This window comes from Mus musculus, chromosome 4 (assembly GCF_000001635.26).
Source record: "Mus musculus strain C57BL/6J chromosome 4, GRCm38.p6 C57BL/6J".
Classification (NCBI taxonomy): domain Eukaryota; kingdom Metazoa; phylum Chordata; class Mammalia; order Rodentia; family Muridae; genus Mus; species Mus musculus.
The window spans coordinates 103037863-103052724 of NC_000070.6; the positions used below are offsets into that span (position 1 = coordinate 103037863).

A 14862-nucleotide genomic window follows, 5' to 3' on the forward strand; every position below is an offset into this window, starting at 1 on the left:
TAAAACACACAAACACTCTCCAGTCTACACATAGGAAACAATCACTTAAGCCTGCATCATCTAGAGAAAAAAAAATGAAGTAGAGTAGGTCCAATCCTGAGATCAGTTGTCCAGGGTCCAAAATAATGCCTTTATTTCTCAGCTAGGCTTGATGAAGACAAGAGAAAAAAATATAAATTAAAAGGAATTAAAATAAAATGAATACATTTTCAACTAAATCAAATTTTTATTTTTCTTACTCAAAGTAACACAGTTTAATATTTTTTAGAAAGCCAACCACAGTGACTTACGCCAGCAGAAAATATCTAATCTTTATGACCTGGCCTAAACCCAAGAGCCAGCTAAAATCGCCTTGCTTTTGTCTAACACATAGCTCCAAAGAAATGGAGACCATGAAGCAATGGCTATGCGTAGTAGGTAGTTCTCACTGCCCTGTGGACTCTTATCACCACCATAGACACAAAAGATCTCCAAATTTTTTGTGAAATTTACACACCCTGGCTTCTTTCCTCCACTCAAAACACCTTACAGAAAAGGCTGTCACGCCCTATGGCCCCATTCAACACCTGAACACTAGTTAGGGTGACCCACATGGATAACCCCTTCCAAGTCTGTGTGGGTGTGTGTGGGGGGTTGTGTGTGTGTGGGTGTATACCCACCCTTACTGCCCAGTCTCTGTCTAGACTACTTTAGAAAACACCCTGACCTGGTCTGTATGTCTGAGACCTTCTGTTTTCTTTCTAAGACAATTTAAGTCTGGCCTCAATGCATTTGACTCTGCAGATGACTCTGGTCCTTTGAGAGGAAGCTAGCAATGCATTTCGGATTATTGTTCCCCTGCTGACAGATAAGTGGGATGCTGGCTAGCCAGCATATGTGATGCTTATATCTGTTGTTCTGTCCTGTAGCTTGCCAATCGGTGGGACAAAGTTCTGTAGTTTCAGGCTCAGGTTTAAGTGGGGAGCACTGATGTTCTGAGTCCCGTGTGAGTGCTCACTGTGCTCCCCGAGGTGGCAGTGCAGTTGGAAGCCCCCAAAGCCAAGCTTGGGAAGTTAGTTTGACACTGTTGGAATTGTGTTTTCTAATGACTGTGTCTTAAGTAATCCTCAAAGTGTCTGAATTTTTTAAGAAGCCATTTTCTAAGCTATTGGGATATTTTATAGGTATACATACTTGCTAATAAGTATTTTAAATATGACCAAGAAGTGGAACAGAAATATCTTTAGAAAATTAAGACAATCCCAGCACAAATCTTTAGCTTATCTTAAATTACAAACTAATCCCTTGTTTCTGAAATAAAAGCTAAGTCAATTGGAATGGAAGTTGTAGCCTACATACTGCTCTCTTCAAGTCAGACTCTTAAGCTTACAGCAGATGATGTTGGTCCCTTTCCGTTAGAGAAGAACAAAGCGTAAGGAGAGTGACAGATCATCCTGTGTGGTTTGTCTTGGGCCCAAGCAGAATGTTGATTACGTCTCCCTGAAAAGGAAGGAAAACCACACAATTACAATACAATAAAATCCAACCTGAACAGTAAAGCTGTCGTTAAAATGCCATTTGAAAGTTGTAAGTTAGATGTCCGCCTTTAATGCGTACCCAACAAGACTGTAAAAGAGGAGAGCAGCAGAGCAAGGCTTAAATAATGACAGTGGCTTCCTGGCATAAAGCTGCTTTCCTAGGGGATGCCTCTTTTTATGAAGCTGGACAAACATTTTTACAGGGATTTTATGGAAAGACAGGGTTAGCAGCACCTCCTGTTTGCCCTCCGTGCCTCAGCCTGAGCTTCCTCGCTTGCACTTCCTGACCTGTCCGTGGCTGACTTCTTCATTTCCATGTGGGTTTGTATTTTCACGTATTGATACTTATTTGTACTAGAAAACCACGAGATGATCACATAGAAGAGGGTGAAAACTACGGATGAGGCGGAGGGGGAGAAAAAAACGTAGAGTAGACCAAGCAGTCAAGCCATGTCTTCTCTACCACACGGCAGAAAGGGTCCTGAGAAAACTTGAAGATGATGGGAGATGGAAATGCCAACCATTCCTAAGTGCTAAACACTAACAGCCCCTGTATCTCAGAAGTCACTTCCCATCCTCTGGCTTGTACTGCACTTGCTGCCTCTGGCACTTCCTCGTTCTGCAGTTTCCACTTAACAAGCCCAGCCGGAGCCAGCCTCCACGTGCTTTTCAAATCTGTCTCTCACTCGGGCTAATGAAATGGATCAGTCCTGTAGTTTGCTCAGTGATGTATCCTGAGTCCCTAAGACAGACACAGTCATGCTGTGCATGATCTGACCAATCAAAGAATGCCTTCATAGCTTTCAACAGTACTCTATTACATGTCTATATTTTTTAAACATTCTACCATTGAAATATTCTCCTTTAGTTTATACATACACACACACACACATTAAGCAAAAAAAAAAATATATATATATATGGCAAATATCTGCCATAGTAGTCAATGAAGTATATACGAGTACTCTCTACAGACTAGCCATGGAAAAGGTTTTTCCTAAAAGGCCCAATGAATTAACTTCCACTGAGTTTCCAAACTCTAACTCTTTAAAGCAAAACTTAAGCCACCCAGCGATCAACCATCATCATGTGAAGGAAAGGGCTGGTGTTTCTGCTGTCACAAAAGATAATGGTTAGTACATACTACCAAAGGTTAGCTGTACTAAAAAGTTATAATTGCAAGCCCTGGACCTGGTCTCATGTTTCTGTCAGACAGGAACCTGTTAGCCATTAAGCAAGATGGGCACTGCTTTGGCAATAACTCCTGTGTTCTCTTTGTTTTCTGTGGCTAATAAACCTTTCTCTGTTCTTTTACACCTTGGCTATACTTACTTCAGCCTTTTAGTTCTCAAGATGTGGACCATGGCGTTTGCTTACATTACTGCTAACCAGAGTCCATTTGCTGGGCCAGGGCTGGAGCCACCCTTCGGCCTTGTATTATCTCCTACGCTGGAGTCCTCTAGGAAGCACCGAAATGTTAGAAATCATTCCACTTCAAGCTCTCAGAACTCAAGAATGAAAACCCTTCTCCTGAAGAAGCCCACAGATGTTGACTGGCAGTGAGAGAAAGAACATGGGGTCCAAAAGCAATCCAATGAGCACAAGGCACAAGGGCTGCATGGTTTAACTTTCTTTGTTTACAAAATACATACCCAAATAATCAATGAATACAGACTGGAGAGACAGCTCAGGCTCTCCAGGGGAAAAGCAATCACCTCATAAGCATGGGGACCTGAGTTCAAATCCCTAGCACCTGCATAAAAAGCTGGATGTAGTCCTGTGAGTGCCTGTAACCCCAGCACTGTGGGTGGCCAGAGACAGGAGTTGCTGACTGCCAATCTAGCTCCAGCATCAGTAGGAGTGAGTCTCTGATGCCCTCCCCACTTACATCTCACATACACACACACACACACACACACACACACACACACACACACACACACACACTCACACACACACACACTACATACACACCAAATCAACAAAGGTCACTTTGGCGTGTACATTTTTTTTTTTAATAAAAGAAACAAACCTTTCCTATACAGGGAGATGCACATGTGTATGTGTATGTGCACATGCCAGGCTGTCAGTGTGGAAATCACTGAGCAGCTTTATGGAGTCAGTTCTCTCCTTCCATCCTCCCATGGGTTCAAGGAATTGAACTCGGGTCACCAGGCTTGCTGCTGAGCTGGCTTGATGGCCCTGAAGTTGCCTTTGTAGACCTTCCTCATCCCGTGCTTCTCCCTGTGGTCACTTCCCGAAAGCAGCTTTAGAAATGTGGTATACATCTTTCCTACAGATAAACCCATACGCCTTCCAAACCTCTGACACACTCTTGGTTGAAGTTATTGGAAAAAGTTATTGATCATGTCTCTCTCTCTCTCTCTTTAGACAAATTTATTATTAGATATTTTCTTCATTTACATTTCAAATCTATCCCAAAAAGTCCCCTATACTCTCCCCCAGCCCTGCTCCCCAACCCACCCACTCCTGCTTCCTGGCCCTGGCATTCCCCTGTACTGGGGCATATAATCTTTATGAGACCAAGGGCCTTTCCTCCCAATGATGGCCAACTAGGCCATCTTCTGCTACATATGCAGCTAGAGACATGAGCTCTGGGGGTACTGGTTAGTTCATATTATTGTTCCTCCTATAGGGTTACAGACCCCTTCAGCTCCGATGTCTCTTGATAAGAAGTGCTTCATTTTGTTACTGGGGTTAAAACTGTTAATGGAAAAGGAGGGCTAAATTATGCTCACAGAAATATCACTAAACCTTTTAAAGGCAGTGACTACAATCATGAAAATATACTCATTAATGTACGGCACACATTTATCAACAGAAAAATTTGCTCACAAGCCTTGAAATCATCAAAGCACACAGATAATAATTTATTTAAAACCATTCACACCCTTTCAAGTTTAATTTCTGTTTGTAGAACATACTATTCTAATTAAAAGATGGTTCTAGTCAATAAATATTCAAATATAAAAATGAACCATATCATACTTCTCTAGCTATGTGTTCAGTAAAGATAGGAATTTTTTGTTTGTTTCTTATTTCAAGTGCATGTGTGCATGTGTGCATGCATGCATGCATGCATGTGTGCAGTTTCTATTTGCCGAAATAGGGTCTCAGCTCTGTAGACAGACTGGACTGAAGCTCACCATGGATCCTACTCTGATTTTAAACTTACACCCTTCCTCCCCCGAGTATTCCTCTTATACACTTACCTAAAATTTGTCCGATTATGATAGTAATATACATATCATCAAGTTTCTGTATTTGTAGAGATCCATATGAAAGTGGTAAAGTGGTATATTTCATTTATCCAGTCCTGTGGGAAGCCGCAAACGCCATTACAAGATGGCACTGGTTTCTATAAGCCGACGCCCATGATTATGGGTAAACAACCAATGTGCGCATGTGCATAAGAGTTTTTTGCTGAGTCACTGCCTGGCCCGATGCATATTAATGAGGTACTGGTAGCATAACCAATCAGGTATGGACGCGTCACTCCTAGGCCTATATAAGCAGCGCCATTTCTGGGCTCAGGGTCTTTCACCTATGTAGTCCAGCTCTCCCAATAAACATGTGCAGAATGATCCTTTTGTGGTGTCGTTCTTGCTGGCGAGTCGGGCGCGTACAAGTCCACTCTTGGTAATCATCTAGAATTACTTCTGATTTATCAACATAGACACATGACTGCTACAAGCAGATCCTTTGCTTTCTCAATAGTGTATCTTCAACTGTTTATTATTATTCTCATGCCTCTCTCTATGTGTACTGCATGTGGTTCCCTTAGATGCCAGAAGAGGGCAGATGTAACGGATGCCCTGGAGCTGGAGCTATAGGCGGTTGTGGTTGGATGCCCGGAAGCGAACATGTATCCTTTGTAAGAGCATTGAGCTCTCTTAACTTCTGAGACGTGTCTTCAGCTCTCATTAGTAGTTTTCAGCCCAACTCCATAGTAAAAGTATCATGACAAACAGACGAGCCTGAAGCCTGCCAAGTGAGGCACTGAGGTAGGCAGAAGTGAGGCACTTCTGTGAGATGCTGCCTTACTCCCTAACCCACACGTCTATTTGATACACATCTCAGCAAAGTGAGAGATAACATCTTAAATTATCTTATTTTATATAAAAATTATATAAAATACTTACAATTTTATTCTTTTTAAAATGATAAAAAGTATTGTGTATAAAACCAAAATATAATTTTAATATTTTCTGTATAAAGAAATTTTTACATACTTCTTATTTTAATATTCACTTATGCATTAAAGGATTTACCATATCAGGTTTCCTGATATTTGCTATATAAATGTCTTCCTGGGGAAGCTAGACTGACAGTCATATACTAAAAAACAGAATGAAAGTATATAGTCTACTGGGTTGCCATGTTACATGGCACTTCAAACTCTGTCACATAAGGGTAGACTAAGACATCCTTTCTACATATAAACATTGCTTCAAAAACACCCCCAAAGAAAAATAACTTTACGGTGTTATCCTTGTCGGCTGGTTAACATGAATGAGAAGTTATCACCTAGTCACCAGAACTTCTGTGCTAAGTAAGTTTTCTCATTTATTGAAATGATTTCCAAAGAGGCTATTATAAATATTCCCATGACACTAGCTTATATTTGATAGTAATTAAATTATAACCATTTACTCAACATCTCACAGCTACCATCTCACATAATTTCAGATGTGTATTTCATTAATATTGATGAGAATGAAGATTTTTTAAAATTAGATATTTTCTTTATTTACATTTCAAGTGTTATCCCCTTTCCTCGTTTCCCCTCAGAAAACCCGCTATCCCATCCCCCAATTCCCCACTCACCAACCCACCTATTCATGCTTCCCAGTTCTGGCATCCCCCTACACTGGGGCATAGAGCCTTCACAGGACCAAGAACCTCTCCTCCCATTGATGTCTGACTAGTCCATCCTCTGCTACATATGCAGCTGGAGCCTTGGGTCCCTCCATGTTTACTCTTTGGTTGGTGGTTTAGTCCCTGGGAGCTCTGGGGGTACTGGATGGTTCATATTGTTGTTCTTCCTATGGGGCTGCAAACCCCTTCAGCTCCTTGGGTCCTTTCTCTAGCTCCTCCAACGGGGACCCTGTGCTCAGTCCAATGGTTGGCTGAGAGCATCCACCTCTGTATTTGTCAGGCACTGGAAGAGCCTCTCAGGAGACAACTATATCAGGCTCCTGTCAGGAAGTACGTGTTGGCATCCACAATACTGTCTCGGTTTGGTAACTGTATATGGGATGGATCCCCAAGTGAGGCAGTCACTGAATGGCCTTTCCTTCAGTCTCTGCTCCACACTTTGTATCACCTCCCATGCTAAGAAGGACCAAAGCACCCACACTTTGGTCTTCCCTCTTCTTTAGTTCCATGTGATCTGTGAATTGTATCTTAGGTATTCTGAGATTCTGGGCTAATATCCACTTATCAGTAAGTGCATACCATGTGTATTCTTTTGTGATTGGGTTACCTCACTCAGGATGATATTTCCTAGTTCTATCTATTTGCCTAAGAATTTCATGAATTCATTGTTTTTAATAGCTGAGTAGTACTCCATTGTATAAATGTACCAAGTTCAGGAATTCAAGGCACATACCTAAACATAGTAAAAGCAATATACAGCTAACCACTAGCCAACATCAAAATAAATGCAGAGTAACTTGAAGCAATCCCACTAAAATCAGGGACTAGACAAGATTGCCCACTCTCTCCCTACATATTAAATATAGTACTCAAAGTCCTAGCAAGAGCAATTAGACAAGAAAAGGAGGTCAAAGGGATACAAATTGGAAAGGAATAAGTCAAAATATCACTATTTTCAGATGATGTGATCATAAACTTAAGTGACCCCAAAAATTCCACCAGAGAATTTCTAAACCTGATAACCAACTTCAGCAAAGTGGCTGGATATACAATTAACTCAAACAAATCAGTAGCCTTCCTCTACACAAAGAATAAACAGGTTGAGAAAGAAATTAGGGAAACAACACCCTTCACAATAGTCACAAATAATATAAAATACCTTGGTGTGACTCTAACTAAGCAAGTGAAAGATCTGTATGACAAGGACTTCAAGTCTTTGAAGAAAGAAATCAAAGAAGATCTCAGAAGATGAAAAGCTCTCCCATGATCATGGATTAGCAGGATTAATATAGTAAAAATTGCCATCTTGTTGAAAGCAACCCACATATTCAATACAATCCCCATCAAAATTCCAACTCAATACTTCATAGAGTTAGAAAGAGCAATTCTCAAATTCATCTGCAATAACAAAAAGACCAGGATATAGAAAACTATTCTCAACAATACAAGAACTTCTGGGGGGATCATCATCCCTGACCTCAAGCTGTCCTACAGAGCATTCGTGATAAAAACTGCATGGTATTAGTACAGTGACAGACAGGTAGGAACAGAATTGAAGACCCAGAAATGAACCTACACACCTATTGTCACTTGATCTTTGATTAAAGAGCTAAAACCATCCAGTGGAAAAAAGACAGCATTTTCAACAAATGGTGCGGATTCAACTGGCAGTTAGCATGTAAAAGAACTCAAATCGATTCATTCTTATTTCCTTGCACAAAGCTCAAGTCAAAGTGGATCAAGAACCTCCACATAAAACCAGATACATTGAAACTAATAGAAAATAAAGTGGGGGAAGAGCCCTGAGCACATGGGCACAGGGGGAAATTTCCTGAACAGAACACCAATAGCTTATGCTCTAAGATCAACAATTGACAAATGGGACTTCATAAAATTGCAAAGCTTCTGTAAGGCAAAGGACACTGTCAATAGGACAAAATGGCAACCAACAGATTGGAAAAAGATCTTTACCAATCCTACATATAATAGAGGGCTAATGTACAATATATACAAAGAACACAAGAAGTTAGACTCCAGAGAACCAAATAGCCCTATTAAAAATGGGAACAGAGATAAACAAAGAATTCTCAACTGAGGAATACTGAATGGCTGAGAAGCACCTGAAAAAATGTTCAACATCCTTAGTCATCAGGGAAATACAAATCAAAACAACCTTGAGATTCCACCTCACACCAGTCAGAATGGGAAAGATGAAAAACTCAGGTGACAGCAGATGCTGGCAAGGATGTGGAGAAAGAGGAACACTCCTCCATTGCTGGTGGGATTGCAAGCTGGTGCAACCACTCTGGAAATCAGTTTGGTGGTTCCTCAGAAAATTGGACATAGTACTACCTGAGGACCCAGCTATACCACTCCTGGGCATATACTCAGAAGATGCTCCAACATGTAAGAAGGACACATGCTCCACTATGTTCATAGCAACCTTGTTTATAATAGCCAGAAGCTGGAAAGAACCCAGGTGTCCCTCAACAGAGGAATGGATGATGTTTTAACATGTAGATTCGTCTTCTGTGAATTAGCATTTTTACATATTTGCTCATTTAAAAATATCCTGAGCTTTCTTTTCTGATTGTTAAAGTTCTTTATATATACTAGAAAAGAAAATAGCTAACTTAAAAAAAACCCTAAAATTCATGATTCTTCCTCTTAAGAAAAAATATTACAATATATTCTAACATCTTATAGTTTTTCAAAACATATTTATTCAACAAACATTTACTGCATACCCCCGCTGCTGAACAAAGTCATGGAAATACAGCCTAGCACAAAATATGAAAAATGCATTGTTCTCATGGAGCTCACTAGTCTGGGTGCAAATTTCTTTATAATACATAAATAAGAACACAAACTCTTAAGAGGTGAGTGCTACCAGGAAAAATATGTGATGTGGGGGTGGGGGCGAACAGGGAGTGTGGAGAGCTTAGAGATTACAGTTTTAAATGAGATCGTCAAAGAAATCATTCCTGGAAAATGACATTTCAGCAAACACTGAAGTAGGTGAAGGAAAAGTCCTGAGGAGTTTAGGCAGAAAGATGATAAATACAAAGTTTCAAAAGTAGAATTACTAGTTCATGGCAATCCATATTTCTCTGAACAGTTCTAAGTGTGAGTTTCAAATTGTCAAATGGTTTACAAAGAGAACACTGGTTTCTAGCCCAACCTCAAGATTAAAGAACTTGGCTTAGCAAACGTTGTCCAGTACTTAATAGGCCTATACACATTCTAAATAAACTTGTCAATTCTACTGTAAAAACATACAACATCTTAGTATAGTAACTTTTTATTTCTTCCTTAATACTGAGGCTAAACTTTACCATGTCTTAACTAATCACATAATTGTGAGTGGCTGATCTCGACCTGTGTCCACTCCTCTATTAGACTCTGTTTTTAAATTATTATTTATGTGATTTTAATAATTTAACATTTTTCATGTTAGGATATTTACTAGATTATAATTTGCAATAACAATAAGAACAAAGAGAAATTGAAAATCCATCATAAAAATAATGTGCCTTGATGATACTGAGCTTTTAGTCAAAGTTTGGAAACATGCTCAAATCTGAAGAGCTGCATAGGGCAAAGCACCAGAAACTCTCACTTCAGGAACCTGGTCAAGATCTGACGACATTCATCTCAGCTGCCCCTACTTACAGAGTACACACGACACTGACAATGTTTAAGGTCCCATGTGGAGTCATCATTTTCTCCAGTTTATCATCTGTAAGAAAGGACAGCTGACTGAAGACTAGCCTAGCACATACCACATGCAGTCCACGCAGCAACTCTTGAAATTCCACATTACCACACACCTCATCTCCTCGAGGTACGGAACGCACATCCATAACATGCTACAAAGTGACACTCCAACGGATTCACAAACGGATCTAAACAGTTTGCATCCGAGTCTTACCCGGCTAGTGTCAGAAGCAGTAGGCATATTTCTCAGCTCGTAGACTGCAACCTGGCCATCACTGTCTCCCACTAGAAGGCAATCTGTCTCTTTGGCAAACAGAACGGTTGTAAACTTGATTCCAGGGTTAGCAACATTCACGATCAGAGGGTCCAAACTGCAATGAAATAAATAGCTTATCTGTAAATTTAAGTGTCACACTAACATTGTCTTTTATAAGATACAAACTAAGAAAAGTTTAATTTTTTTTTTAAATGTGATGTAACAAACTGAAAATCTCCTAGGGTCTTTCCAAATTCAGAGTAATGTTTTCTGCTAATTAAAAACTTTTTTCATTTCTTCAACAAGTCAACTGCAGCCAGGTAAATTTAACTCCTAACACAAATGTGAACACAGACACTTCAGGTACTAGTGCTGCTTAGTTTTGTGTGCCAACTTGGTTATACTATGGTCCATATACAATTCTTTGGTCGAACTTCTGTCTGCCATCACTTAGTTTTTGTTCTCTGTCTCTCTGTCTCTCTCTCTCTCTGTCTCTCTCTCTCTCTCTCTGTGTCTCTCTCTCTCCCTCCTTCCTTCCCTCCCTCCCTCCCCTTTGTCCCTTTCTCCCCCTCTCTTTCTTTCTCAGCTTTCAGCTGTAACTAGCATTATGATTAGAATGTAAACAAAGCCCCTCTCCTTCCCTGGTGTGGGTTTGCTTCATCACATTAGCTGAAGGCCTTACAGAGAAGACTGTGAGCTGCAATCCAGTTCTGCCTGTAAAATGCTCTTATGTCCAGATGCCAAGGCCCCACCGCAGGCTGCCATAATCTCTTCAGAGGGACCTTTGGACCTACAAGAACTGTGGGAGCACAGGCCACCTTCTTAGTCTTGGTCCTTAAACACTAGTGCTCTCAAAAAGGGAAAGGCTGCTTCTTTCTTCTGTTTTTAGGGAAGCATTGCCCCAGAAACTATACTTTAACCAGAAGAATTAGAATTAAAGCCAAGGGATGGCTTGTTTAAGTAGCCACTTTATTATATGTTAGTCATATATTCAAAAGTCAATCATCCTATAGTGTGATGCTTGAGTTGTGGCTGGCACTGTTAGAGTCACAGTGCTCTCTACCTGATGGAGCTAGAAAGGGTGTCACTTGATTTGAGCTGTTTCTCCTGGAGACATCACTCAAAACATTACCATTTGACTACTTACGTGCTGATCTGAAGGTCCCAAATCTCTACTCTATTCTCATTTGCAGCGGCAAAAATATATGCGGATTTGGGGGACCAGGAAACATCATAAACAACGTAAGTTGTTGGGTAAAAACTCAAAAAAGGCTTGACGGTATCCTGGTGCCAGATCATAACACCCCAATCTGCAGAACAGCTCAAGAAGACATCGGGACAGAATGGGTTCCATGTGACTTTATACACTGGACCCTGGGGATGCAGAGATGCCAAATGTAGGTAAATAATATTTAACCTCTTACAGTCTAAACTTGGCCAATAAATGAAAAGTTTCTAAGATTTCTAGAAGCTACACATGCACCACTGAGCATTGCATAGGAACTGCTTTAACTGAAAACAAGACCTCACATGGACTCTTCCTTTAATTATTCTATATATAAATGTACTTGAGAAAAATGGCCAGAAGCTATTAACACATCTTACAGATAATAAGAAAAACGATTGGATATTTAGATAATAAGGAAAACAAAGTACTTGGGAAAATGATGATAAAGGGGCAAATCAGTATGAGCAAGAGACAGTTTTCCTTTGGAATCAACACACACACTTATTCAAGGGGCTACTAACTCACAGTTGTAAGCTTACCATATCCATTAAACATATTGTATATGTTTCCCCAAAATACTGTAAGATACAGTTTCTACATTTATCAGAGTAAAGCTAACCTTATGTCCTCTATAGGTCTCTAGGTATTGCTCATTGTATGAACAAGAACACTTGTGAATAAGGCCTTCTTCTGTACCAGCCAGATAGATGTTCGTGTCCTACAACACAAGGCACATCAGACGTTAAATACAAGATCAGGCAATTTAACATACAGTAAATCCATGTAGTAACCAAAATAAGTAGTATCTCAGATATAATTATGATTTTACAATGATGAGACCTACTTGAAAGACTTTTAATGTGAGGTATAGGAAGGTGTGCCTTACTCTAGGGACTCAGGAGACATTTCTTTGCTGTCCGCACAAGAGCTCCCTTTGACCCATGGACCTTGATTACAACAGAATCTTCCATGCTGTCATTCTGTGAACTGTAAAGGTAGCATGCTCTTAAGTTGCCTGTACGTGAATATTCGTAAGACTGGGATCGGTCTCCATGCTTACTGGCCATTGACATTTCCTTCCTTCTTTCCTTTCTCATTTTACTTAAAGATATGTTTGTATCCACTCATATAAACTCTTCCTATTCCCTAGGACCTATCACATATGTTACAAATATCTTGTCCTGGTATGTGGCTTTTCTTTGTCCCTAGTATTGAGTATTTTACAAATGCATCTTCTTGATTGATTGATTGATTGATTGATTGATTGATTTTCGAGACAGGGTTTCTCTGTGTAGCCCTGGCTATCCTGGCACTCACTCTGTAGACCAGGCTGGCCTCGAACTCAGAAATTTACCTGCCTCTGCCTCCTGAGTGCTGGGATTAAAGGCATGCGCCACCACGGCCCGGCTTTGTTCTCATTTTTTTAATAAGGTATCACGTTTGTGCTTTTACATTCCCTCTAGGTTACAGAGACACTCCCCCATGTTACTCCTGTTTGCTCTGCTTCGCCATGGCATTGCTCTTCATCCCCACCCCAGCCCTTTTATTTACCCTGGCTTCCTTCCCCAATGCCTGCTCTGTTAGTTTCTCTCATTCCTTTAGCACTGTAAATTTTACTCTAATTTTAAAACTCATAAAATGACAGTATTTTCGTCACTTTCTGTCTTATAATAATTAATAATATAATAAATAATTCAGTTTAGCTGATAAGTGTATTTGCATATTTGGGTTACTTTGGGGTTACTCTGGCTCATTTGCTCTACTCTGAGCAAGTGGTACTATGGATTGACCCAAATAGGAGGCTGTTTATCAAGGAGACTCCCATATGAAGCCAGAAGAAACATCCATTCTAAGAGATGCATGAAAAAGTAAGATGAGATTCAACCAAAACACAATCAAAATTGCCAGGGGTTGGTGGTGAATGCCTTTAATCCCAGTGCTTGGGATATAAAGGAAGGTGGGTCTCTTGTGAGTTTGAGGCCAGCCTGGGTTACAAAGCAAATTCTAAGACAGCCAGAGGTACATGGAAACAAAAACAAAAGCAATATAAAATCAAAACTTCTTACAAATGAAATACAAAGATACCAAAATGGTTTAATTGCCAAACCAAGAATTCAAATCTACTTATAAAAAATGAAAATAACTTTAAAATGGATACAAACAAGCAGATGAATGATGTAAGAAAATCAATTCAAGATATGGCTAAAGCCATCAGCAACATGGATGAGAAAGCCAGCAGCAGGATATTAAGGATGGAAGGCAATGTGGAGGAAACTCCACTTCAGACATCAATAAAAATAAACAGCATGAGCACATCCCTCATTCAACAGCAAAACCTTATATGAATGTGGAGGAGACAAACAGTAGTTAAATTAACAAGAAAAGGAGTGAAGAAATTGCAGGAATCAGTAGCCTTCTCAATAATCGCACTAAATGTAAATGCTACGTACTCAGAAATACACCTCCCTAGCAAAGACACATAGAGACTGAGGAGGACTCAAACTGATTTTCATGCAAATACAATCCAAAGACAACCAGAAGTAGTTGTGTTCGCATCTGATAAAATATGCTCAAGCCAAATAAATGACTACCTAGAAATTGAGAAAATAATATGAATATATTCACATATAATAGATAATATGAACATACCCATATATTATGTATATTATATATAAACTTGTGTATATATATGTATACATATACATACATACATACACACACACACATATATATATATACACATACACTTTCCTTGTTAGATATAATGGTGGGTTAGAAGCTGCCTCCCTTGTTACCCAGGAAGGAAGAAAGGCAGACTAAGAAAAAAAAAAGATGTAATCTGAAGAAAGAGAGAAAGAGCTTCAGAAATTCATGAAGCCCAAGCTGTAACAGATCTCAGGATGTTGGAGATGCTGATCATGAGAAACCCACCAAGGAAAGCTGTAGACATGGAGTAAAGCTGAACCAATAGAAAAGCCATGTTAGCCAAATGTGGATGATACCAGGGATAGGGAGAGCTATCCAAGCTTTTTAGAGTACAAATGATTCCATCATGGGATCCAGATACTGGCCATGGAACTGCAGGGTTTGGTGTTTACCCTGCTGGGCTCTGGTCTAACTTTGGTCTAATGTTTCATTGTTATGTCCACATATATACACTTAGAAAGGAGCAAGTATTCTCTTTGTCATGTGTTTGAAAATGTAACTTTTTTTGATATCACATGGGCTCACAGTGAAGAGCTGGT

At 39.8% G+C, this 14862-nt stretch overlaps 1 protein-coding gene across 9 annotated transcripts in view; it reads right to left on the bottom strand.

Moving 5' to 3' along the window:
* Nucleotides 1–202: 202 nt before the first annotated feature.
* The window catches only part of Wdr78 (WD repeat domain 78), a 76235-nt gene continuing 61575 nt past the window's right edge, over nucleotides 203–14862 (bottom strand). For 5 of the 9 annotated variants that reach the window (XM_030253560.1, XM_030253559.1, XM_030253558.1 and 2 more), the window contains 4 exons: nucleotides 12237–12335; nucleotides 11537–11763; nucleotides 10348–10504; nucleotides 4780–4854 (listed from right to left, as the gene is read on the bottom strand). In XM_030253560.1, coding sequence (XP_030109420.1) covers nucleotides 4789–4854; nucleotides 10348–10504; nucleotides 11537–11763; nucleotides 12237–12335 — 549 coding nt within the window. In that variant the 3' untranslated portion in view covers nucleotides 4780–4788. Of the gene's footprint in view, nucleotides 1480–4779; nucleotides 4855–10347; nucleotides 10505–11536; nucleotides 11764–12236; nucleotides 12336–14862 lie in introns of those variants that run through there. The other 4 variants (XR_376319.4, XR_376318.3, NM_146254.4 and 1 more) reach the window with 3 other exon arrangements.